At 37.9% G+C, this 26400-nt stretch overlaps 1 protein-coding gene across 11 annotated transcripts in view; it reads left to right on the top strand.

Annotated features, from left to right (window-relative positions):
- The window catches only part of ENOX1 (ecto-NOX disulfide-thiol exchanger 1), a 366413-nt gene that overhangs the window by 288028 nt on the left and 51985 nt on the right, over positions 1-26400 (top strand). For all 11 annotated transcript variants that reach the window (XM_035553403.2, XM_050715842.1, XM_050715826.1 and 8 more), the window contains 2 exons: positions 12019-12125; positions 15336-15453. In XM_035553403.2, the coding sequence (XP_035409296.1) occupies positions 12019-12125; positions 15336-15453 (225 nt within the window). The remainder of the gene's footprint in view (positions 1-12018; positions 12126-15335; positions 15454-26400) is intronic.

Below are 26400 nucleotides of genomic sequence, written 5' to 3'. Positions count from 1 at the left end.
ACTTCCATTCTGTCCATGGCCTTCAGCAAATTTCAGTGCCTAATGCCTGGAACGATCTTTTGGGCAGATATCTTTAAACACCCTGAATGCTAGGGAAGGAACTGAACCTAAGCCTCCCTCCTTCCAAGAGCATGCTAAATGGTGAGGTCAGATGCTCTGAAAGGGAGTGTTGATCTCCCATAGGGTGTTTGGCAGAAGGCTTTCAGGCACCTCATCCAGAACAATCCCAGCTGGAGGAAGTTGTCTCCCTGTTTCCTATTACACGGCAAAATGAGAACGTCTATGGCAAATCTCCATCCAGGGGATCTATGTGCATAGACTATCAGCTAGTTACAGCAGTGACCTTATATGTCCTCCCAAGTGTGAAGCCCTTCCCCTGTACATTGTAGAAAGCCTGAGCTTTAACCCACCACAGTTAATTACAGATAATCACTAGAGACTTACAACCTGTGTAAAAAGCCTGAAGGTGTGGATAGACACAGGTTTATCCTAGAGGGCAAGTTGGAGTAGAAACCTGCAGTCATTTATTCCACTGTAACTAATAACAGAAATGTCCTTACCTCATGGTGTACATGAAGTTACTCAAAAGGGAAGCCACTCCCCAGCAACCTTGAGATCCCTCTGTGCGTTGATTGGCGTTAAGGAGAAGAGAGGTGCTGCAGGTTCTCACCCTACTTGACAAGCAGTAGTTAGTTCATTGGCTCTCAGTAAGCAATTTTTAAAACTAGGATGTAGACCTCTAAATCACTTAGACCTATCTAAAAATGGCCATCCTATATTTTATTCACAATGGGTAAGTGACAACCTTACTGTTGGCATTAGGCAAGCCAGTGGCAGTCCAAAGTAGCAGTTCCCAGCACTCAAACTGGGCCAGTAGGCCATCCTGGTATTTCCAGGAGACCTGATGGACAAGCTACATGCTGACACCTTTTTTTTTCCATTTCAGCTACTAAATATCATGTCATCACAATAAGCAGTAAAAGCAGAGCTGTTACAAAGTTTAGTACATTTTATAAGTGACAGGATGCAATCTTCACTAGAACTGACAGAGTATTTGTACTGAAAATAGATTTTGCCACTAGCTGAAACCAAAATGTCAGTATCTTTTTCTTGGTACAGCTCTAATTCTGATCAGGGATTAAAACCTTGTAGTTTGGGGAAGCTTATGTAGTCTTAAAATATGAGAATTCGTATCTATGGTTAAAAATGACATTATTAATTCTTTTTTTAAAAAAAGAAAAGACACAGCATCTAAGTGATTCCCTACTTTTTCCTGGACAGCAAGCTGGCTTCTGAGAAGGTCAGAAAAAACACAGCAATTTTCATTATGTCACCAGTGCACCTTTGTCACAAAAGCCATGGTGATGGCAGAGAAAACAAACAAACAAACAAACAAACAAACATGCAAAAGTGTGTATGAGTGGTATCCCAGCTTTGCAAGGAGTTTTGATCAGAGTGATATGCTGTGGTTCTCTGAATCTAACAGCTCCTGTGTAGGTGTACTCCTGCACTGGTAGGGGTGAGGAAGGATGTGGGGAAGCATCCAGGGCAACTGGAGTATAGACAACAAGTAAGCAAGTACACAACATCATCAGCAAGAAATTCATGACAACTCTATGTGCCATCGTCTACTTTTATTTTTTGAAAATGATCTTAAGATCTGAACTATGTAGTCCACATCCATTCTTCTTGTATATATTCTTTCCATCTTGCTACTGAGAAAAGATAGTTTTCACTCCACAGTTCAATATCTGGGTGCCTGTCACTTCTTTCTGATGCCAGCAAGCTTGTTTGCTTTCTTGTACTCTTGGATAGTATCTAAAATGTACCTGAAAGAGAGATACACATCTCTCAAGAAGTCCTGGAACCAAAGAAACCTCAACCTGGGAAATTATGCAATTTATCAACTTAACTTGTTGCTGAGCATCCTTAGCACTTTTATTCATGATACAGGATCTGAGGCTAAATACACCTTTGAGTTTACTCAGTAGGGCTATTCATGAAGAAGAATAAAATCTCTGGGGAGAAAACTCTGTTTTTGCCCCCTTGGAAAGATCAGGATTGTCACCTCGAGTTTCCCTTCTCTCCCTGCTGAAGGACCTTAGTGGCATATTGCAGTTCTCTGACCTTTTATCAAATGGCAGAGATGTATCCAACACGTTTCCATCTCTTCTTGCCCCCCCAAAATTGAAGAGAAATAATTCTGAAGGGAAGTGTATTCTAACAGACTGAATAAAATTATCCTTTCTTCTGGATTGTTCATTTTCATTCTCTGATCTCTCTAGATATGACTTAATCTGCTTTAACATTATCAGTGCTTTCACAGACAGAATCTGAATTTTAACACACACACACACACAAAAAAAAAAAGAAAGGAAAGAAAATGTTAAAAATCCTTTTTGAGCTTTCTTCAAAAATGGACTGGAATAAGTTTTGTTTTTCTCGTTATAGTTTTACTTCAAAAGTTCCACTATTACTTTAAAAGAGTTAGGGTTTTCATTGATACATTGGTGATTACTAAAATCACCATTTTACTGGATTTGCCTTAAATACCATACTGCAGTCTTTTTTCCCAATAATCCTTCAACTTTTTAGCATATCCTCATAGCACTATAAATGCAGCTGGCTTCATTACTGGGGTGCTAGTTAAAATTCTTTTAGAGGTCTGACTTTTTATATGCATTCATGCTTTCTGAGTATTCTTTCAATTGCTCTGCATTAATAACAACTTTTAAAAAAATTTTCCTGCTCTTTAGTTGTCCGGTCTTATAGTCTTTCTTTCTTTTGCCAGTGACTAATTCAAAAATAGGAGCTTACTTTATGTGCAATTTTTAGGTCATCATTAAGCTCTTTGTGATAGAGATTGAGTCATATAATGTGTTTTTACAGTGCAGCCCAGATCTCAGTTGGTGTCGTAGAGTACCACTATAATACAAACAAAAACATTAATCATTCACGTCATTAGTTGCCACTATTGCTTTCTACCTTGATGTATCTCTAAGAAAAAAAAAATACAAAATAACATCCACAATCCATCCAGTCCCTTTTGATTAGCTCATTTAGTAGGCGTGCTGTTTGCTTTCTTCTATACTGATAATTTGTCCAGTAAAGCTCAGCTGGGTATCTCTATTCTTCTTTACTTGTCCTCCCATTTCCCATCTCATGTACACATGTTCTGAAAAGCATATCTATCCTGGATGCATCTGTTGTGGTAGAGAATAGAGATGAAAGACTCCATTTCTATTTTGTTTCGCATTCTTATAATTCCTCCCTGTTTTCTGGCAGTATAAGCCTTTGTGGTTGCAACCTGTAGTGTTACAGATAGCTTCTTCCTTTGTACTTCATATTCTTTGGATTGCTTTGTTCCTTCCATTGTCTGTAGCTTTCACTCCACCTGAAGTCAATAGGAATCTTGGTATCGATTTAAGTGTGGCCAGAATTTCAGCAGAAGCTCTTGTCCTGTTATTTTTAAGACTTTTCTTTTCTTTATGTAGGCCATTAAATATACATGGTGCTTTACAGCAGAATAAAAGAACTCTCTCCCAAGAGATTTCTGTCTAAGACCCCATTTTCACAATTCATCCCACTCACCTGAATCCTGCAGGATCTCCTAGGTTATGTAGCAAGGTTCAAAGAAAAGAGGCATGTGCTCGAATCACATGGAAATATGTGCTTGTGCTTAAGCTGCCTTGCTGAGCAGGGATAGAGGGAAGGGCCTGATGAGAGGTGACCTGTAAAAGTCATGTGGAAATGAATGATAAGAGATGAGAATAAGGCAAGGACAGAAAGACGGAGGTTTCACCCAAGAGGTTTTCTGAATTGCCACATACTTTGTGGCCTACACATCTAAAACTGCTCAGGCTGCTTCTAAGTGAATGAATAAACCTTGTAAATATGAATATGAATATGAATAACCTTATGCAACTATAGTCGGTTGTAGTGTTTACTCCGTTCAGTAGGCCCAACACTTGCTTCATGTCAAATCATTGGATTTGTCCCAAATGGTGTAGTTCATGGTGATGACAGAGATGTTATGGGGGCAGAAAAAGATGGGAGTCTGGGAAATGGATAGAATAAGTGGGAGGGGAAGATGGAGTCATGCAACAAGAGGGAGCAAAAATCCGTAAGTAAGAAGAAAGGAGGCAATAAACAAAAAGATAAGGGGACAATTCATGGTGGGCCAGGAAACATAAGGTATGGCAAGCAAATGGAGAAGTAAATGTTCCCACAAAAACATGCGTGAGACAACTTTTTTTTTCTTTTCTGTTTTGCTTGCTTTCTTCAGCAAAAGAAAACATATATGTCTAAAATAAATATAGCCTTCCTGATATCCAAGGAACATCCTAAGCTGCAAGATCCCTGGCCAATTATCACTTGGAGAGAGTTGCCTCACTTAGTGGGACCTGCCGGGCTCAGTCATCATCTCAGTTCTTCACCATTTTCAGTTCTTCATCTCAGGGTTCCTTTGAGTTTTTTGTTTTTGTTTTGGGTTTCTTTCCTTTTTAGTTCATTTGTTTTTCTTTTTCTTTTTCTTTTCCTTTTTTTTTTTTTTTGCAGGGTGGGGGGGGGGAGGTGGGGGTTACCAAAATAGTTGTTCCTACTCTTGCTGTTTTTAAAACTGAGAACTGAAAGTAAGGTTCACCAAACAATAAATAACAATAAGAACAGCTAATTAAATGCAGTGCATTGGGGCTGGTTTATAATCTTGTCAAACTGATGAAGAGAGTGACATTCACTTAATCTTCCTTCGAGTTAGTGAGCTTTTCTGTTGTTGATTTTGTTCTTGTCGATGGTAGTGGTGTTTTGGTTTGATTTGCTTTGTTTTTTGCTTTTGTTTTCTGGATGTCAAGATAAGGTCCATAAAATGTTATGTAATATAAGATGGTGGCATTAAAAGAGCAGGTACAGTACATTTGTACCTACCCTACTGGGTTGTGCTGCCATGATGTCAGGTTCTTGTTTGTTGAGAAATGACATGGAGGTGAAGTGGTCTTGTTGAGTCCAAGTGATTTATCACATGGCACAGTGCCAGCACTTGCTGTTACACCAAGCTGTCAGTTTCTTTGTTGTAAATTAAACCACGTTTCACAACCTAAAAGATTTTCAAAGCTTATTTTGTAGACAGATTTTCTAGCAATACCTTGCAGGGCAAACTGTGCTATATTTAATCAGTGTGTATTTTTATTTCCAAGTATAACAAGGTATATTCTCCCATTTCTGGAACCATTAATTGTTGATATTCATACCTCAGGCAAGTAGCAGTGCAATTTTCATTATAAATCCTGCAAATGGGGAGTTTTCAGTATCCCCATAATGCCCCTTCTTTCCCTTTTCTTCACTGTTTCTTAGCTGAAAAAAAGAAGGGAAAAGAACAGCTGCTAACACTGAGGTTGGATCTTTTTACAAGGCAAAGAATTATCACTTGTGCTGTGGAACAAGCATTTGGGGGATTGTCCTTCATCTAAGTGAGAAAATCTGCTTATTATATTATGAAAAGTGATTTCTTCCTGCATCACTCCAGTGTAGACCACTGATGCCCACTCAGCCTCTTAATAACCCCCAACAGCATGTTGACTAATACTAGTCTGAGTCAGATGGATGAGCAAAGGGAATGGGGACAGCAAAATACACAGAGGTTGATTCTTTTATTTTATCTAATTTATGTTAGGTGTATGTGTATGTGTAGGCTAAAGCTAAATAGGTAGATATACATAATGTTATGTACTTACAACTCAGTACTCACATTTTCTTAGAGCCTTTTAAACAATGAGGTATATCAGCAGAGAGGGGCACTGACAGCTTTCTGTGTGAGAAGCACAGCAGTGTTCACGTAGCAAATAGGAGAGCCACATCCATGAAGCTAGGAGAGCACCAGGACGTGGGACGCTGTCATCAACCCACATACACCTCCTCCTGGTCTCCAGGAAAGAGAAATCTAGAAACAATATAGTAACTCAGGAAGAGAAAACTTAGACTGTTTCTCATTCTTTCTAGTGTTCAGGTAGGTGATATAGGGTAGACAGAATGTAAAAACATCCTTCTGCCTCTGGTAAGCATTTTCCCGCACAATTTCCATACAGTTTTGGGTTTCGTGCTGGCAAAGTAGTTTCCCTGAAAGTACCTTTTTGTGGAGAAGAGGGTTTGCTGCTCTGGGGAAACTCAGCACATTGTGCCAGTTAGCCTCAGTGAATGAGAACAGTCCCTGAGAGGTTTTGATCGTTCGTACAGATGTTGGCAGTAGCGCAAGTGAAGGGATGGCAGCTTTGCAAACTCACTCCCCGCAGAGCAGAACAATCTGAGAGGTAAATCACTGGAGGCACCGTTCCCTTGGCCTGTCCCAAAAGGTAGAAATTAGAGATAAAATAGAGAAGCCCTGTGGTTTTCTCCTTTACCATGCCCTGTCTTAAGACTAGGCTATATTCTAAGGAACCTACACCCACACAGACAGCAAGGAGACCAAACAATAGCCTGCTATTTTCTTATGGAGTTGCAGCCTTCTTTTTGATGCACTTTCAACTTTTTCTGCTTGTTTTGCTTTTTGTTTTGTTTTGTTCAAAAAAAGAAAGCAAACCGGGCTGGCATTTAATTGTGGAAGATAAGTGATTTTGCATTGCTTTTAAAATCTCTGCCTTCATTATAAAAACCTACAATGACATTTGCTTAACTATCCAGCTGATGACCATTGGTTCATTTTAATTTAGGCTCCAATCCTTGCACTATGTGCAGTCCTTTCCAGGGTGACATTTCCAGCTTTGATGGTTCCCTCCTCTGCCAGTCAGAGTCAGTCATATCTGTTCCTCCCCCTGTGGCATGTGAATTGGATAGAAGGGAGGGGCTGCAGTCTTTCAGCTGTAAATATGTGGGAAAAAAAAATCTTTTCTGAAAGTAAGCAATATCATAACCAAGAGGCTGAGGGTTTGGCCCACAATAATTAAAAAATATTTCTTTCATTAATCTGCAATCTATCTACAATTTCTCTTGTTGATGTCATATATCATTTGCCTACGTACACTTTTAGCTTTGGACTTTATGCTAAGGTCTGTTCAGCATTTTACCAAATGCCTTTCAGGACTGTTGCCAGAAATATGCTTTTTTTTTTTTTCTATCCAAAATTGACCTGGAGACTCTAATTCATTCACTTATAGCATCTAGCCTTGACTACTGTAATTCCTTGGTTTGCTGGGCTTGGAGCCAAATCGATTGGCAGACTCCTACTTATTCAGAATTCAGCATCGAGGCTTCTGACCCAAAGCATGCCAACTCTATATCCTCCCTGTGCTGCGAATCTGTATTTGAAAAGCATGTTATACATTTACTATAACAGTTTCCTTTACACTGTAATTTTATGGGTGGGATTTTTCTTTTATCCTGTGTGTCAACTGTTGTGCTCTTACAGATTTTTTTTCTGAGCTAAATTGCCATATATTCTACTCTCGCACTTACAGTAATTTAGTGCAAAGCCCTTTTCATCCTGTATCCTAAATTGGTGGAATTTTGAGTGAAATTCTATATGAAATCTGATTATTTTATCTGTCAGTGAAGACCTTTTGTTTTTATTTTAACATGTTGTGTTTCAGTTTCTATTTTGCTTCATTTTTATTGTGGTGTCATAAAGGATTTGGTTGCTGATGTTGTTTATTATTCCACAAAAGAAATTAAAAATGATCGTGCATACATGGCAGCTGATAACACAATTGGCAAAGGAAAAATTGGTTACCTCTTGTCTCCTGAACACAAGGAAGAATTTCAGCCTTCACTAAATTGTATTTAAAATAGCCTGCTTGATAAATGTAAGGGAGAGTAAAAACTGTTCTCTCTGCCCCTTGATCTGCAGATGTGGCTGTATATTGGTTCTCATTTATTTCTCTTCTTCTCCAGTAGTATCATTTTCAAATAACCTGTATCAAATTGTCTCTTCCCATGGAGATATTCTAGTTTTCCCTTTAATCCAATCTTCCATGAAAATCCTACTGGCATAATTTAAGGGATTCTTGTTGGTGTTGCTTCTAGTTTTTCTGGTTGTTTTTACATTTACACTTGATAACAATACTCTATTCCGGTGGCATGTTTTATGGCAATAAAAACTGAGATTTAAACTTACATTTAATATGCTTATACCTCTAATGAAGTGTTTTCTAGTTACACTACAGTTGTTAAACATTGAAACTTTCATATCATTCTAGGCTTAGATGTTTGGGTCTTTTTCATTATTTATAAATCAGCAGAAAAACAATTACATAAATTCCTTTGTCTGAAACATGCCACATAAATTACCAGCCACAGAATAAGTCATTAGGAAAGATGCAATTATTTATACACTGTAAGTTATATTCATAGGAAAAAAACAATGACATGGCATGGACCCTTCCAGAACAATGTGTTTTTTTGAAACCTAATTTAGTAAGGAAACAGCTTTGCATATGGTCAATGAAAATTTGATATAGCATGGAACTTACCAGCAGATGTTTGACAATGAATATTTCATGCTACTTAATAATTCTACTTACTAGTCACAGTTGATAGTGCAGTGCATCCTAGATCTCAAGGTGCCTTAGAGAGATAGGCACGACCTATTATTTCATTTTGGAAATTTCCTTCTGGAGGTCAGGCAACAGTCTGAAAATCATGCTCAGCGGCTAGACTGGGAACAACTGTTTCACTTAGATTCTGCAGATACCGGCCCCAAATGTGGGGCCTCTCTTTGGCCAAATCTTACACAGGCATGGAAGAAAAATGAGTTAACTGGAGAGCTTCTCAGATAATATAAGCTCTCCCAGCTTCCCCTTGTGGGCTCATACTGCCAGTGTACTTATCCATACAAAGTTGTTCCTGATGAGGGATAGGTACATCAAGTCTTGTCTACCAATTAGCCAAAGCACAGGAGTTATTCCATATTTGGGCTTTCAGGTTGTCTGTGGGAGAACAAATGAATCTCAATACAATGTAAATTAACCTACAAACAACCTAATTAACCTAACCTGTGAACTTGCAGAATGCGTGTATGCTAGGTTGGCAGCTCATAAAACAGTAATGTGGGATTTTGGTACAGTACAAGGAGACATGAAACTGCTTTCCTGTACTGTCAAACCATGGTCTAACAATGGTCTTGACTGCTCTTTAGCTCTAATGTCATGCTTGGAGACCTTTTAGGTTGGCCATTCCTAACTGCTGTTTGTAACACTTCATAACCTAAGATGTTGTTTATATTTAAATTGCTGTATACGTGTTGATAATTTCTTAGAATACATAGCAGTGGACACTGGTTTTTGACATATATGATTTTTTTCTTTTTCCTTAAGGCCTAAGAGGTCTTTTCCCTTAAGGCTCAGGAGTCAAGACTTGTGTCAGCCTGAGGACTCTTGACTGAGCTCAGAGTATGACTTTGCTTTCACACACATCCTTTCAGAAGTGAAGCAAATTGAGCACAATATGCACTAATGTGTGAGAAAATGGGAAGAGCAACTCAACCTAACTGTAGGCATAAAGAACTTTCTAAATCTAAGTTACTGTTAACTAACATGAGTTACAACGGGCATTTAATATTCTCCCCTATGGTTGCCTTATTATCCTTTGCTGTCTGTTGGACAATATTTCTTTACACTCCTTGATTTTTAGCATGTCTAGTATTCACAGTATTCTACTTCCTTTTTTTTTTTTTTTTTAAATACTTGACAGTTATGTAAGTGAGGGAGATTCTTTTTCTGCTTTTCATTTTGTTTAGTGCCGCTATGCCCAAAAAACTCTTCGACATCTTCCTATCTTGCGTTTTCACTGAGGATAGTTTCTGAAATGATCAGATAATGACTTTTGATATATCTTAGCACCTGTTCACAGAATGGAAATTAAACACTTCAAAGTTCAAATGTTTTTCAAAATTCAGATGCTCTTATTAATGTCCATTAGTAGAAAATGGAAAACCAGCTCTTTCTCATATCTTTGTGATTCTTTGTGAATCTTTTCTACTTGAATTTCCACTTGCAAACTAAAAACAGGTTGTTAATTAAGCACAATTTTCTGAGCATCTGGGTCATCAACACAATGATAATAATTAAATTCTAGACTGAGTTTCTATACACATAATAATAGAGTGTTTTAGCATTTTCATTCTTTTCAAATTAATTGAATAAATATACACCTCATAACTTCCTTGATACATCCCCCCTTCATTCCAAGAAAGTTCTAATATGCAGAAATTATAGTATCTCCAATTAAAACCTGAATGAATCACAAATGGATCAGATCATCACAGTACTTTTGAGTCAACTTCTTTAGTATAAACAACATATAAGATTTAATTTTGAAAGAAGACATTTATTTTTTTTAGAAGTTAATTAAGTAACCATGATGGTTGCAAATAAAATATTCCATATACAGAATCATAGAATCATTTAGGTTGGAAAAGACTGAAGATCATCAAGTCCAACCATCATCCTAACACTACCAAGTCGACCACTAAACCATGTCCCTAAGTGCCACATCCACACATCTCTTAAGTATCTCCAGGGATGGTGACTTCACCACTTCCCTGGGCAGCTTGTTCCAATGCCTAACCACCCTTTCCATGAAGAAAATCTTCCTAATACCCAATCTATACTTCGCCTGGTGCAAGTTGAGACCATTTCTTCACGTTCTATCACTTGTCACCTGAGAAAAGGAGATAACTCCCACCTCAATGCAGCCTCCTGAGTCTGTAAGTAGCTTGCAAAAGTAGTAAAAAAGAGAATAAAAGTGTTCCTATTCGATTTGAATGAGGTTATTTTTCAGATCTAAAGGTGAAAAATCTACAAGTGACTTACTAGGTGACCTCACCATTTTAAGGAAGATATATAGCAAGATCCTTCACATATGTGACTAGAGAAGAGAAAGAGAGAAGCTCTCAAGCAACTCAATGAGAGGCCAGATCAGAGGTCCTTACAGCACTTCTACTGCCTTCTCCTTCAGTGAAGAAAGGAAGAAGAAGGTGATGAAAGCACAGCTTTGCAAAACATTGAACATTATTTCGGCCCAAGAATCTAAAGAGGTCAATATCCAAGAAGCTTGTCATAGACTTGAAGCTTTTTAGAGTTTCACTTCATAGGTCAGCACAGCTGCTCACTCAGGAGCGCAGCCCAGGTCATTTGTAAAAATCTGGCTTTCATAATGGTCTTGTAGTCAACAGTGCCAGGATGAAAGCAACTTACATCTTGGCCCAATCATTTGTAGCGGGGTCACTGCTGTGGAAGGACAATATTGCTTGTAACTAGAATGAAGAGAAGGGAAATAGGGTCGGGAGAAAAGGTTCTGGTTTAGGATGAACAAATAGTTAAAAACTTAAGGATCTTAATTTCCCCAGATAATTGTCCTAAACAATGATGTCTGGCTTCAGAATGAATTCATTAGAGTTGAATGAGGGAAGCCCATTTCACATCTCTTCCTCGCACAAAAATGTAACTGTTCATATACATAAAAATACATAGGCCATGGACACAGGACAAAATGGTCTGCAACAGGTGAGCTTCTATATATTAAATAAAGGAGGAGAAGCAGCTGCAGTTACATTGTGCAGCATTTAAATATGGTTTAGTGTTTCCTATTTGCTGGCAATTTCCCCCTGTTAGTTACCTACTCTTGCAAGCAGAACCTGCTTTTCTTTCGTGCTTTAGTTTGTTCAGTCAGCTCATCTGTACACAGCTGCCGCAGCGGAACACTTCAGGTTTATGCCTTGAGTGTCATGCCTATACCACAAACACAAGGGCACATGGCTGCACAGAAGGTTATAGCAGGCATCACTGGGAAGCAGCTGCATGCATGTTCTTTGGTACGTAGTTATATGTAGACTAAAGTTATGGAGACAGACTTGAAGGCAGACATCTCCAACATTGATAAAATGTAAGTACAAAAGACACATAATTGGATGGATATTGATGATGTTGTTTCAGTAATGACATCATCCATAGACTCCTAGTGTCTTTGCTTTGCTTCTCTATAGTGATCACAACATAAATTGCTTGTCTTGTTTGACTTCCTTGTTCACCAAAGTTGAGCAGATTGTCGCCGTTTTCAACGCTTCTACCAGACAAAAAGCTTGGGACCATTTCTCGAAAGCCCAGCGAAAGAACATAGACATTTGGCGAAAGCATTCTGAGGTTGGTGATTTTATTATTACTTTCTATCCATCATCTCACAGCTGGATTGACACAGAATGAGTGTGATTTTAGCTGGACATAGAGTATTCAACAATATTTACGGCTACCATTTTAGCTGTTAATCAACTGGCCATTATACAAGCTCATCTACATTATGAATTGCTCCCATTGCTCTCATTATGATAATAGTCATTAAATAACACTAAGATAGAGAGCAGTGTGTTTTTATTTTTCATGCAAGATTTGGGAAATCGTTGGAGGAATATGTTTACTATATAAAATAATGAACTGAAGTAGTGAAATTAGTAGCACTATTTTCAACTAAGGATAGAATTAAGAATTATTTAAGAAAAACATCTTTGTAGGAGTCATCATGACCTGGTTCTAAAAGAAGGATTCTATGGCACAAATTTTTTTCTGGTTGTACCGTCATATGGTCATTGTAAGATACTTTGCCTGAAAACAAAATAAGAGAATTTCTTTCCTAAATAATGACTTAAGCATACTCAGTCCAGAATTATGGCATACTTCTTCCCATTTGTTTTATGTTTGTCTTTAAAAAAAATAGAAAAATAAATAAATCATTTGCATTGATTCTAAGTATATTGCTTGCAAAGAAAAGAGTATAAATGTAATCATAATACCACAAGGATTAGCATACATGTGTGACTGTCATAAGCATGAGCAGAGGAAATAGGATTCTAACTCTCTTTGCTGCAAGTGGCAGCAGAGGAAGTGATAGACCTCATCTTGTGTTTTGGTCATCCAGCTTTGGTTTTTAATTCAGTATATACGCTATGAGCCTGTATGTTAAAAAGTAAGTACCACTGTCTTTGTTTTCTCTCTCTCGTCTTCCTTTTTTTTTTTTTTTAATTATTTTTTTTTAATATGGGCAACTTACATACACTTGGCTTACCTTCATGTAGTACAGTATGTTGATTGTTAGTGTGAAGGTCCTTTAAATGATTTTTCTCTGTCTCAAAATAAAAACTTTAGAAGGTAAGGTGCACTTATTTAATTATTTTGTAGTACACTTGTAAAATAAGTGTTGTACACTTAGTTTGAGAAACACTAAAGTGCTGTGATATAAATCATTTGGATAACATTTTAAGTGCCCATTAACTAATGCTAAATTACAGTTGAATACCAATGGCACTAAATGTAACATCCACATGAATACCAAATGAATTCTTTATTATCAGTGCTATTATGGTGAATACCAAATGACTTCACAATAATGGGACACTTAAAATAAAATGTTAGCATAATTTATTGCTACAAACTGTATTTTGCATTTTGTTCACAAATATTTCATAAAAGTAGTGGATAAAGCCTGAGTTTAATTCAAAATTGAGAAGTTGGGGTTTGATATTTGTCTTATCACTCAGCAAGTTATGAAAGTATGGTTTGTTGGCAGTTTATTTCAATTATGTTAAGATGATCCCGTCTTAAACCAACTTTCCGTAAAGGGATGTGGTGTATCATTGATTTACTGGCTTCTAAATCTTTAATAAAATGAAATGTTTAAGGGTTGAACTTTCCAGAAATGTTAATTCACTACTTGCTTTTTCAAGTATTATTGCCTTTTGTTTTTCTAACAGGAGGATATTAAAAGCAATTCAAAAACATGTGAAGCCTCTCACTGAACCAACAGATTTTAGAAATGCCTGTTTTTCAGATGTAAAATATAACAGAAATGTACAAAATGGCATCTTTGATTTAAATCATACTGTCTAACCATGACATTATCTGCTGATTTGTTTAATTATCTGATCACCTACCCTTGTGTTCTGACTTTAGGAAAGCTTTGCTAGAAACCCAAGCCCAGAGCAAACACTCATACACATTGACGTTCTCCATGAAAGATTATTGGCTTTGCTGATAGCATAGAAATTGATGCACCAAGGACTTTTATCCCCTAAAGAGGGAATAAATGTAAGCTTATGTCTGCTCATGTATGCAGTCAATATTCCCCAGTAAAAAGTGCAGGTGGCATTTTCCAATAAGGAAATAAGCTTGCTAATTTCTTCCAGAGATGCCACTTATTGCATGAGACACTAGTTGAGAATTTACTATTTTAATCACTTTTTTTTTTAATTATTGTATAAAAGCCCACTAATTAGCTTCCTTGCCTTTGCTGTGATTAATGGACATGTATACATCTATCAGAGTATTTGAGACCTCCTGATGAACCAAGGGTACAACTAAAGGGAAACGCCTTTCCTTTTTTCATCCAGTCCCTCTCTGATAGCTTATTGTTAATTGCATGGAGCCGTGGTTGGGCTCTTCAATAACGTTCCTCCTTCCGTGCACCTCTTTTTTGTTTCAAAGATTTCAAACCTCCTCTTTGGGAATTAGACTCTTTGTCGTCAGAAAAATTAGCTGTCTGCAGGCTGAAAAGGCCTACACTAATCACAGTGCAGCATCCCTGTGTTACACCTGACAGGATTATTGGGACAAAATAGAGTTCTCTCAGTCTTCTCAGTGCTGCCTTTAGAAAGCCAGCCACTACACCAGCGCCAGCCTTTCTGACGAGAACAAAGACTGTCTAGGTTCCCACAAAGCCCTCATGCCTGATCATTTCCCCAACGAAACGTGCACAGGTTTCCTACACCCTGCCCTTGCAGTGGTCACCCAGAGACCAGTCAGTTGTTTCCCACCAAGACGCAGGAATTTTCAGGACAGACTAAGGCACTTTTAGGGTGCAGTTAATCTAACTTCATTTTGATAGTTACGTTATGGATAGGAATTGCTTAAAGGTGCTAGGGTTTTTTATTTTTCTATGAAAGGTGTCTGTAGGAACTAATTTTAATGGAGAAACCTACATTAGACCAGGGGAATCCTACCCCAAGTAACAGTGAGAAACAAGAATTCTTTATACCTTAAACAGGCTAGCAAGTTATCAGTCAGCTTTATATACAGTTTTAAGCATTATCATTACTGCTAAAACATTCTTCTATGTTTAGCAGAACTAAAGATCACTTGAAATGGAGACCCACTTTTTCTCTTGTTTCCTCTGTTAAATTCAGTTCTTCCACGTGAAGAATTCCCTGGGCTACTGTTCTTATAAATATTCATAGCCAAATAAATACAATTACAATGGTAAATCGTGTATAATTAAAAATAAGAGCAGTTTTAAAAGCAGATACTATTGATAAAGCAGTGACTTTATGTAAGTTAATACTGACAAAAGGTTGTTTTGGATTTTAGGAGCTCCGAAATGCTCACAGTGAACAGCTCATGGGAATCCGCCGGGAAGAGGAGATGGAAATGTCTGATGATGACAGTAGTGACAATCCTAGTAAAAAGCTGCGAGTAGATGATTCAGGTAAAGCCAAATCCTCTCTAATGTCCCCAAGTATATATAGCTGTTGCTTTTTTTTTTAAAGCAAACAAAAACTCACATATGAGAAGTGGCATATTAATAGCTGATTATATAAAACTATCTTATTTTAAATCCTCATAAACTAGTTATCTGAATGATACGAGCTGTGTCTAGGAGGTTTCTGTCACTTGCTATGAAATATAATGATGAAAACTCTCCAATTCTGCCCATGGCTGGAAGCATTATGTTTCTTTAACACGCTGTCTGCAGTCTTGCATAATACTATTTAATTCCACAGTAGTAACAACATCTTACTATGAGAAAAATCGCAATTCTGTTTCAGTCAGTATTTTCTAATACTTACCTTTCTTAACAGCAAATACACAGTAATGTATAACAAATACACTACACCATTTTAACTGTGTGTTTTGTGGAATGAACTTTTAAGGGTACATTTTTCACAATATGGTACTGCATGCTGCATTAATTTGACACACATTAGGTGGCTGTCATGAAAAAAAGAACAAGGGTGATTGTAATGTTTGGAAAGGAAAGCAACTTTTTCAGCCTTCTCCAAGTACATCCAAGATCCAGAGCGGACATTCAAGGACATGGCTCACAAGCTACTAGTTTACTGGTAAAACAATCTGGATAGAACCTTTGATTGATTTCTTAACATTAGCTAACAAAGTTGTGAGAAGTTAACAAGAGTTTGCCTGTTCAGAAACTCATCTTCAGAAGGAAAATTTACAGAAGCTGAAGCCAAAACATGACTGCAAACAGCCAGACAGCAGTGAGCTTTACGGAAGGTAAAGAAGGAGAAAGTAGTACAGAAAGAAACAGTCTGATGATAAGGATAATTTGTGTACCATGTGCACCATGTAGGCACCATATTAAGACAGGAAATAATATAATCCATTCAATGGGTTCCGGTGCTCATAGAGAAGGGTTCTTTGACTCCTCTTGTGACAATATGCTGTGTGAGGTCAAATTACTCCAGAAAGAAAGACCAAAGGAAGGAGTGTCATTGTGGCAAGGAAATTTTTACTACGGCATTTCTCATAAGGGGAGGATTAATGTTTTTTCCTGAAAGGAAAATGCATCAATACAACATGTAAAGAGCAACCTTAATTTTCACATGGCTAATTGCATGGGTTTGAATTTTCTAGAGACTATTAGCAGAATGCTTGGAGCTGCGACAATGGGTCTCTGCAGGCAAAGTACTGCTAGCAATCAGAGATTTTTATGAGTGACTATGTCCAGTCTTATGGAGAAAAGTCAGCAGAATTAACAATAGGAATGTAGAGCCAGAAATACTCACAGCTTGCACTCCAGAAAAGGAGTAATGATGTTTTAAACTGCCATACTCATTGGTCCAGCTGGATTTAACATATGCATATGTAGGGCTGAACTGTGCGGGTCATTCTCTTTGCCTCTGATTAGTAACATCACAAATAGGAAAGCATGTTTAGTTTTCTTCCATAAAAAGGGACATTTCTATCAAATGTTTTGATATCTGAGATTTCTACTGCATTCCAAAGTACTTCAGTTTATTTGTATTGTTACAACGTGGGTACTTGACTCCCCTCAATGACGAGAGTAGCAAGCCCAGTACTTTGTTGCATACTAAATCAAAATTTAGCAATATGAATCCACTTGAGTACTTGTCCATCATTGTCCATTGTACTGTTCATCATCCTCTTGATCTTAGTGGAGATGATCCAGCCTGCTGCACAGAGTCATCCAGTTATAAAATTATTTTTTATAGCTTTCTTCTTCTAACATTACACTCTCAAGTAAAGCACGTGAATTTTATTCATCTGTCATTGACAATAGGGGGAACTTGCTATACCATAAAACGTATTGTGTATAAAATATGGACAAATAAAAATAAAGTAAGAGAAAAACATATTTTTCATTTTTATGTACAGCATTTTTTAAATTGTTATTGGTGTTAGCCACCTTCTCTTTTTCTTTTTCTTTTTTTTTCTTTCTTTTTGAGTATGTCATTCCAGAACCACCTCTTTATCTCACTGGAGTGGCTATTTGTATTCACGTAGTTATTTGTATGGTCAACTTTGTTTTACAAATATCTTTTAAAGAGTCTTTTATCACAAAGAAACAACTCTGCACAGTAAGAAAACATTGGCACTTTCCTTATTTTTAACCCCTTCTCTTAAAATATTTGCCTAAATCCTTAACCGTGGGGAGGACAAGGCTTGAATAACACAAGTAGTATATTGTTCCTCTTCAATTCAAAGACAGCATGCACACATAAAGGCTTAAAAGTCCAACTCCAAAAATGTCAGAAGCAAGCAGACATTATGAATTGATTTGGATAGTTTCAGAGTTTTGGATTGCCTCTCCTGCCATCTTAAGGACTTTCTTGAGGACTTTACTTTTCAGCCTGGCAAATGACTTTCACCATCTATTCAAAGGTGGGAACAACACTGCTGGGAGGTTACCGTCCCCAAACCTACAACAGGTAACAGAAATTTCCCCAGTCTCTAACACCTGTATGAGGTCTTTTTTATTAATTCACCTATTTAAATCATCCCTTGTGTAAGAAGGCATAATTTCAAAATAATTCAACAAATTAGATTGGTTTCTGCGACTTGATTCCATCTCACTAAAGTGTGCAGTTTCAGCAGTCTCCCAGTGTAATTTCTTCTGTTACTCAAGCCTTTTTCATTCAGAAATAACACCACATCTGCAAGCATTTAGATAGTGTGGTGCTGAGTGTGTCACATCTCCTCACAGCTAGACTGAATTAGAATGAAAACTCTTTTCTACAATATCTGAAAACTATCATCGTGAAAAGGAGAGGGTGGATTTCAGCCCCAACATTCGAAAACACAGAGCAGCACATCTAAGTCCTGAGACTATGCGAGGACCTCAGTGCCTCACTATTAATCCAGGCTTGCTGGACTTCAGTTTTCAGAGCAATGTTACAGTGAGCCAAGCCTTTGTACACAACAAATTTCGTGGATTTGGGGTAGATGATGAAAAAGCAGTTAGCAAGAATGGTTTGCATTCTTCCTTCAAGCCGTGAAAGATATTAAGTCATGCAGGAGAACAATTTGTGTTCTGTATTAGAAATCTGCTAATGGCTGTTTGTTTGGGAAAATTCATGTTTGTTTCTTGAGGCAATACAGAACTGCTCAAGAGGGACTCACTGCAAAGTGTATCGCTCTATTCTAGACTCAAATCCTCTTCTTTCATCTGCCAATTGCTCTTCTCCTTCTTGTTGATGAACCTGATTTGCTGATATCATTGACTCAGTGGCAGAACTGGAATAAGAATTGGGACCTTTGGACTCCTGGACTTGTCTTCCGTTCTCTAGTCCATAGTGCAGGGCTGGGGTACTGTCTCCTGCACAAAGACCTTCTGTTCCTCCAGGTGTTTTATAGGTTATTCCACTTTTTGCTAGTTAGTACCCTCCCTTCTCTAGAATGTGCAAGCTGAATGTTCAAGGAAAGGGGAGGCATCACTGCCTGCTTGTTTTGTTGGAGAGCGTCTCAAATTGCTGCCAGGACCTCCTAAACAGCACCCCAGGGAAAAAAAATTAAGTTAGCTGAACCAGCATATATGCCTAATTTATAGGAATTCCTCCTGGTTTCACAGACCAAAGATCTTTTGCTTTATGGGGAAAGCTGGCAAAAGGCTGACCTGGGCAAATCTGACCCGTGGGCACAGCTATTCCTCCAGAATTATGTGTTCTTCAAAATTCAGCCTTTAAACAGTGATTTTTCCACATTGTGTATTTTGGAGTTTGAAAGGGACAAGAGGATTGCTGAAGTAAAGCTGGGAGATTGCTAAGAAAAAAAAATAATGATGATTGGCAACTCAGTTAATACATTTGAAAGTCAGGGTGCAGCTACTGAAGCATTAGCACAGGGGAAAAAATGAGATTCTGCGCTGGAGTCTAGAGGATATAGGAAAATCTTCAGAATGATCAGGATTTATGGATGCTTCATCTCCCACCTGCTGGCACTGGGAGTAAGGATCCACATGTAAAAGCCTCCAAAGTAATTTTAAGAATTAGTGAAGTGAAGCTGTGTGTTGTAGAAAAGAGCTGAAGTTTGGTTTATGCCTAGAAGGCACCTGTAATTTTACTTTTAAGGAGAGGTGGGTTGATCTCTTGCTTTTGCAGTTCTCTGCGACACGCCATTAATTCCAGCTCCAACTTCAGTGACAGACAGCGGTCGGCACTGCGGGAAAGAGAAAATGCACAGTGCTTGCAGAGGGACACAGGAAGGATAGGGCTGGGATCAGAGCCCTGGGCCAAATATACATACCTCACCGCAGGACAAATCAACGAACCTGAGGTATTTCAGTATCAAAGGGAGGCAATGATACTTCTGTTCATTCACCCACTGCCCGTTCTGTCCATGTGGATGATAAACACCTTGGAACAAGGCTGTCTCCAGCTAAACATACTTGGAATAGCCCACACTTTGGGCACTGGAACATTTCACCACCATCATATTACCTGTGACGACACATCTTAATAACATCCTGGGGATTGCATGCAACTAATAAATTGCACATTAAGCAGTGTGTGTCCAGTCTGAACACACAAGACCTCCTTGGCAGGATACCATAACATACCCAAAGTAGGTGCCAAATTTAAACACTGCAGCTCGTGTCTTGAACAGCAGCCTGTATCTTTAAGCACTCTTCTGAACCGATGTGTCCTCTTTGCAGCATCAGCAGTTAGTTGCCATAGGAGACAGTCCGAACAGTGGGCAGTCCATCTGACAGAAGAGCATAAGTCCTTGTGAAAGTCAGGATTTGACAATCGCACCCCTGTGCACACAGCATAAAACAGGCTTTGTGGTATTGTCCATAAGTCTATCCTGAAAGCTGCAAGCCTGGCAAGTCTTCAAGGAAAGCCTGAAACAACACCAAAGTGATCTGCGTGATGCTTATTCATCTTTTCTCTGCAATTCAATCTTCTTTTGCTTTCCTTAAAGCTCGTGTGAATGCAGAGATGCACACATGTAATAGAAACTGTGCTTTATAGCTGGATTAAACTAGTAGGAAAGCTTTCTATAGCTTGTTACAACTTTGAATGGAAATCGTTCAGCCCCAGCTGTGTGGAGCTAAGCTTTGCTCTTCCTTTTCCTCTGGCTGGCCTGGTGTCATGGCACATCTCACATCAGGTCTTCCTCTTCCTACTAATTCACTGGACCAGACATTTCTCCCTTCCTTTCTTGTAAACCTAGTCTTATTTTTCTGTCATTACTTCTCCATTTCATAGCTTTTTAACATCAGAATTTGTGAAAGCAATACTGATATTTAACAAGCCCATAATTTGCCCATCTTCTTTTTAAACACTTGTTGGTAAAGATAATGTAAAATAGAAAGATGTATTTATTTCAAAAATTAATGGGCTCGCATTGGTTTATTCCTCAGATAAATCAATACTCTTTCAAAGCCATTAGCAGCTGGTGCCTTAATCAGCCCTGTGGCAATAAACATATAAACACGTATGCAGAGGAAAATAAAACTTGTTAGCAAAATCTGCTAACCAGGTTTTATAAACTGTCTTGAAAAGAACATATTTTAAATCTGAAGAACTGAATTGTCACTGTACTGACACAGTCCCCTCTCTAGCTGGAGAAGACAGCTGAATAACCCTTTTTGAGCTCTGCAAGTGGCGTAACTTGCCTTCAAATGGAGATACTCTGGACACAGCAGAGACAATCAGCTTTGCTCCCAGGGACCATCAGAGATGATCACTAGAAAGCAGCACAAGATGATTACTCCCTCTACGCAAGGAAAAGTCTGCTGTAGTGTCTTTCACAGCATGGCAGTTCAGAGCTGTTATCATCAGGCAGACTCCAATTTTCTGCCCTAAAATGCATTCCGTTTTTCCCACCACTTTTACAAATATAGGCTGAAATCCAGGAAGCATGTAGGCAAGGGCTTAATTTTATGCCCCCAGTTTTAAGTCCATTTGGCTTTAATAATGCTACTTGTGCAGCTGAATTTAACAGAAATACCTTGATGAATCAGGGCTGGAGGTAAGTGCTGTCTGTCTGCCCTGGGGAAAAAAGGCAACCTCAACCTGTCCCAAGTACTGGGTCTTTTCTCTGGGCCAGAACACTGGCTTTGGGATGAAGGTCTATGCAGGTCATGTGGACGCAGCAGTGAAGGGGTTAAAAACCTAACTTTCAATTTTTAGAGGAAATAGACACTTCAAAGACACTCCCCTGACATGGGTTTTAGGAGGATGTCCCGTTAACTACAAAACAAGTCTGTTGTGCTTTGATGCTTTGCAACTGCCAGAAATACTATTATCTAGATTACATTTTATTATGTTTTCTGGGTATTTCATACTGATAAGGTTTTATGCAGGATCATTACATATCAGAATAGATTTAATCCTGTTTTTAGTAAGCTTTAAGGACACCGAGGGATTATTTATGTAATAAGATGCAAAGTTGCTATGGAAAATGCTATAGCAACCTAACATCTTCACAAAACCAAGCAGCCACTTGTGACAGCAATCTAAATTTACATTTATTTTAGAGTCATTTTATTGACATTCTTAGTATCTCATTTTGACAGCATGTTAAAATATGTTTTGCGTTCATGCTAGAACAAAATTAACAGCATGTTGTTGGAATGAAGATGATGCTTATAATTTTTGGAGATAATTTTAGCATATTTCATTTTGTGTTAAAAGCATTAAAATAGTAGTGAAAAGAAGTTTAGGTGCATCCCCTCTGTTTGTAATACAGCAAACAATGTGCATTGAAAGTAACATTTTATGAGTCAGTGAAAGCTAAACCATTTTTATTTATTTGCTTGATATCTGAATGAAAATATTTTTAAGAGAAAAATGATTTTGTTATCAGAATTTATTTCAAATCCTATATCTTTTATTATAACTTTCCCTGTACAGGATACAGGCTATAATTTTTCATTAGGTTTCATAAAGCTGAGCATCATTTCTGAATGCATAGAATTGCAGTTTGGTAGGGAATTGCCCTGCTTAAATGGGACTTTTCTAAAACACAGAGTAACAATATACGTTGCCCTGTAGGAGGTTAAATAAAAAGGGAAGGAAAAAACAAACACAAAGCAGCAAAACAGCCTGAACTCTGTCCTGTGCTCATTGCAGTTAATAATGAAACTCGCATTGACTTCAATGGGAGCAGAAGCGAGCTCTATGTATTGATTTTCTCCATCCCCCTCCATTAAGAATCTTGAAGTGCGGCTGTAACATTGTTGAAGTGGGATGTTGGCAGCAAAATCAATAAAAGACAATATTAGAACATATGCTGTTTTCAGCTTCCTCACAATTTGATATAGCTGGTATTAGCATCCTTCTCCAAATTACACTTCATGCTTTCTATAAAGTGACCTTCCTTATAGTGCCCTCTCTGATATAGAGCATTTGTGCTCTGCCTCCTGCATGTAGCCTTCACAAGAATGAGCCCTTTTTATAATGACGAAGGTGGTTGATTCTGAACAGAGCCCAAATAAATTCCTTCAGGAGTGGCTTCATGGTGCTTACAGCCTAAACCCTATTTCTGTCCTCTTACAGAAGATCATTTCTATTACTATTTGAAATAAGCTCTTGGTTAGGATTTTCTTAATTATGCTGCTCTTCATGCCCTGTTGTTTTAAGGAACCCTTTTCACTCCAACACATTAGAGAAGCTTGCAGATACTGCGTGAAGTGGAGATGTTGGTACCTTCTTATCCACTTACCTTCTTAATCCATGAAACATCAGACATTGCTAAGGTAGCAGAGGAGATAATGGTCAGAAATCAGTCTTTTACAGCATTAATGCAAACTTCTAAGCTCAGAATTACAGGTTTGGGGAGCACCCTTATGTCATGAGACATGAAAGGCTGGCTGAAGTTTCCAAAGCATTAAAAGCTTCCTTTTCAAAGTGTGCAGTTCCTCAGTCCCTATGGACCCAGCAGACTGGCAGCTTGTGATGTGGTCGCATGCCAGGAGTTCAAAACCCAGCCAGCAGGGCTCATGCTTCAAGCTAGATGGCCACAGAAATTCCCCAAACTACTACAGGTTAGTGTTGCTGTTTTACTTTGATGAATGAATAAATCTTAGATTCAGAGGAGTTTCATTATGTCCTTCTCTTTGATTTTAACTTAACGACTATCTCAAGAAAATAAGCTTCTTACTAATGTCACATATCCACAGTGTAACATTTTTTGTGAGCAATATGTTGAAGATTCAATTCTGCTTAGGGGTGAGTGATTTTCTTTTAGTCTTATTTGGTTTTACATTCATGGCAAAGGAAAGAGAAATCAAATAAAAACCATCTTGTACATAAAATGACTGAATCAAGAACTAGATGGCACACCATTTTATTCCACTTCTCTACTAATTCAAAAGGAGGAAAAATTGTTTCTTCTTTGTTACAAAGAAAGTGTTTTTTTCCCCTTCCCTTCCCTTCCCTGCCCTGCCCTGCCCTGCCCTGCCCTGCCCTGCCCTGCCTCCTTGTTTTTCATTCTTTTTTTTTTCTTTTTTTTTAAATTAGGAGTTCTAATTTATATATATATATATATATATATATATATATATAATTTTTAACTTTCCACAGGCAAATAGTTTGCTGTCTTTTTGCTTATTTATTCAACCCTCCATGTATTCAATTCATGGTAAGATGTAACTCAGGCACAGGAAATGTGCCAAGCATGCAGTTACAGCACTTCTGTATCCAGTTATTGTTCAACTGTTTCTACAATTACCAAGTGTCCACCTCACATGTCAGCTAGGGATCTATCTGGAAAGACTTATGTGGATACTAGTCCAGAACACCAGTTTCCACATTGCTTCTTTTTCATGTGTCAGCTATAGACAGTCTTCCCTCCTAAATTTGTCTGAGACAAGTGTGTACTTTTAACAGTCGAGGAAAAACACGAAAGTAATACCTCTCCCCATATTGTTCTATTATCAGATATTCATCTGTCTCATCATGTTTTGATGATAGGTTTTGAGATGCCTGTGCTATTAGACCTTGATCCCACAAGCTATTGCCTGCTGCTCAGAGAGTTTGCACTCACCTTCTGCTCAACACCCACAGATACAAAGTCCAAAGTAACGGCTTAACCAGAAAGTATGGTACAAGGAGTATTTTACTGTTCTTTCTTCAAAGTTACATACTTTTTGCAAGTTTCAATAAATTGTCTGTTTCTGGAAGGACTGGAAGTACCACCAGTCTCTCTAGAAACCTGCCACCTGCAAGTTCACAACATGTTTATTTTTTCTCAGTAGCTGAGAAATTACCTAGTAAACATGTTAAATTGCAGAGAAGCATGGTGACCTTAGTTTGCAGATAATGTGTATGCTGAAGGTAGGAAGTAGGAGAGAAAAGAGGTTTTGGCTTGCAGATTCAACTCTTCTGGACACTCTTCTATTACCATAAGGGATAAATGGCTTAAGAAAACTTACCTTTGAATGTGACAATCAAGAAATTCGAAGCTTCTTGTGATCTTTTGCTGATGCCTTCCATAGGGTAAAAAACAGTATTCCTATATTTAAGATACATTTTTACCTAAGACAAAAGTAACTGAAAAAATATTTCAGTACTATGCACAATTTTAAAGAAAAATTAGCTCAGCACTCCAATCCATTACAAGGTCAGAGAGGCAGCTGGATGAATGCTCTCCTGCAATTTAAGGTGCAATAGAATTTTGTACAAAGGTTGTTTATCCTCACATTTATAGAAAGCACTTTGCATTTACAATCAGAATTTGGCTACTATAAATCAGAACAATTCAAAACAGCACAGACACCTAGAGCAATCAGATCAGCCCTTTCTTTCCCTAATGAATGTGACAAATTGAGGGATTCACATGTACACTGTCAGGTTTGTTTACAAACAGGTTTGTTTCCAGCAATGACAGTTTCTTCATATTTATGCATCCTACAGATTTCTTTTTGAAGCTGTAATGGTGCTGGGCCTCAGTGCAATTCCTAGTTTTAAATGTCAAGAGTAGCAGTGCAGCCATGCATGTTGTAAAGGACAGTGTTTATTGTTTACATCTGAATGAAATGATGACAATTACTTTCACTCGTAAGAAATAACCGTCAGTAATCCACCTATACAGAGGTTTACCTACATATAATAATGCTTGAGTATCCTAGGTAATTTGTGTATCACATGTACACACATACATAGAATCTATTTACACAATATACATAAGATTAATGTAACATCTAGGAAGCACTGAGCATCCATCAGCATATCTTGTGTGGTGCAGAGTTCAAAAGCTTGTACCTCCAATTGCAAAGCACCGTTAACACAAACAGCATTTTTTATTACTGATGTAGGAGAGGGTCATCAATGCCACTTGGCACCTTCCCAGTAACCAGCACTTTTCTTATTTGAGTGAGCATACCCCCTTCTCTCTTGAGACTAAAATCTTCTCTGTTCATTTTTAGTGTTACAGAAAAACAGTCATTTCTTGAGAATCATTGATTAGAGGAAAAAGTTGCTTCTTTGCTGGCATCTTTAAAGCACAGTCTCTGTAGGATTGTCTTAATGGTTTAATTTCTCAATTATTAAAAAAAAAAAAAGCAGAACCTCTAAAAGAGATTCAGTGCTTGATTAATTATGTTTAACTGAGGCAGCAGTTTTTCAAGCATTTATTGGTAAACACATAAAGAATAAGTATCTGAAAAATTCACCTCACTCATCACAGACCAAATAGTCTAAGAAAGAGGAGTGACTTTTACTGATTTTTGAAAATTTCTGAGAAACGCTACTCTTTTTGATCAAAATTACACCTCTAAATTTTCTTATGATGGTTGGCTTACTATGCCTCTAGTTCAAGAGGAGAATCAAGCAGAAAAGGAAGTGCAACAGCCAGCCCAGCTAACAGTCCGGCCACAGCAGTAGTATGTGCAGAGGCAATTCTTCCCTTTCCTGTCTCCTCCTACGCACATGCCAAGTCCATTGAGCTT

The sequence above is a fragment of the Cygnus atratus genome, chromosome 1, assembly GCF_013377495.2.
Source record: "Cygnus atratus isolate AKBS03 ecotype Queensland, Australia chromosome 1, CAtr_DNAZoo_HiC_assembly, whole genome shotgun sequence".
Lineage (NCBI taxonomy): Eukaryota > Metazoa > Chordata > Aves > Anseriformes > Anatidae > Cygnus > Cygnus atratus.
Note: the sequence above shows the minus strand (reverse complement) of the source record. Positions and strands in the feature narration are given on the sequence as shown.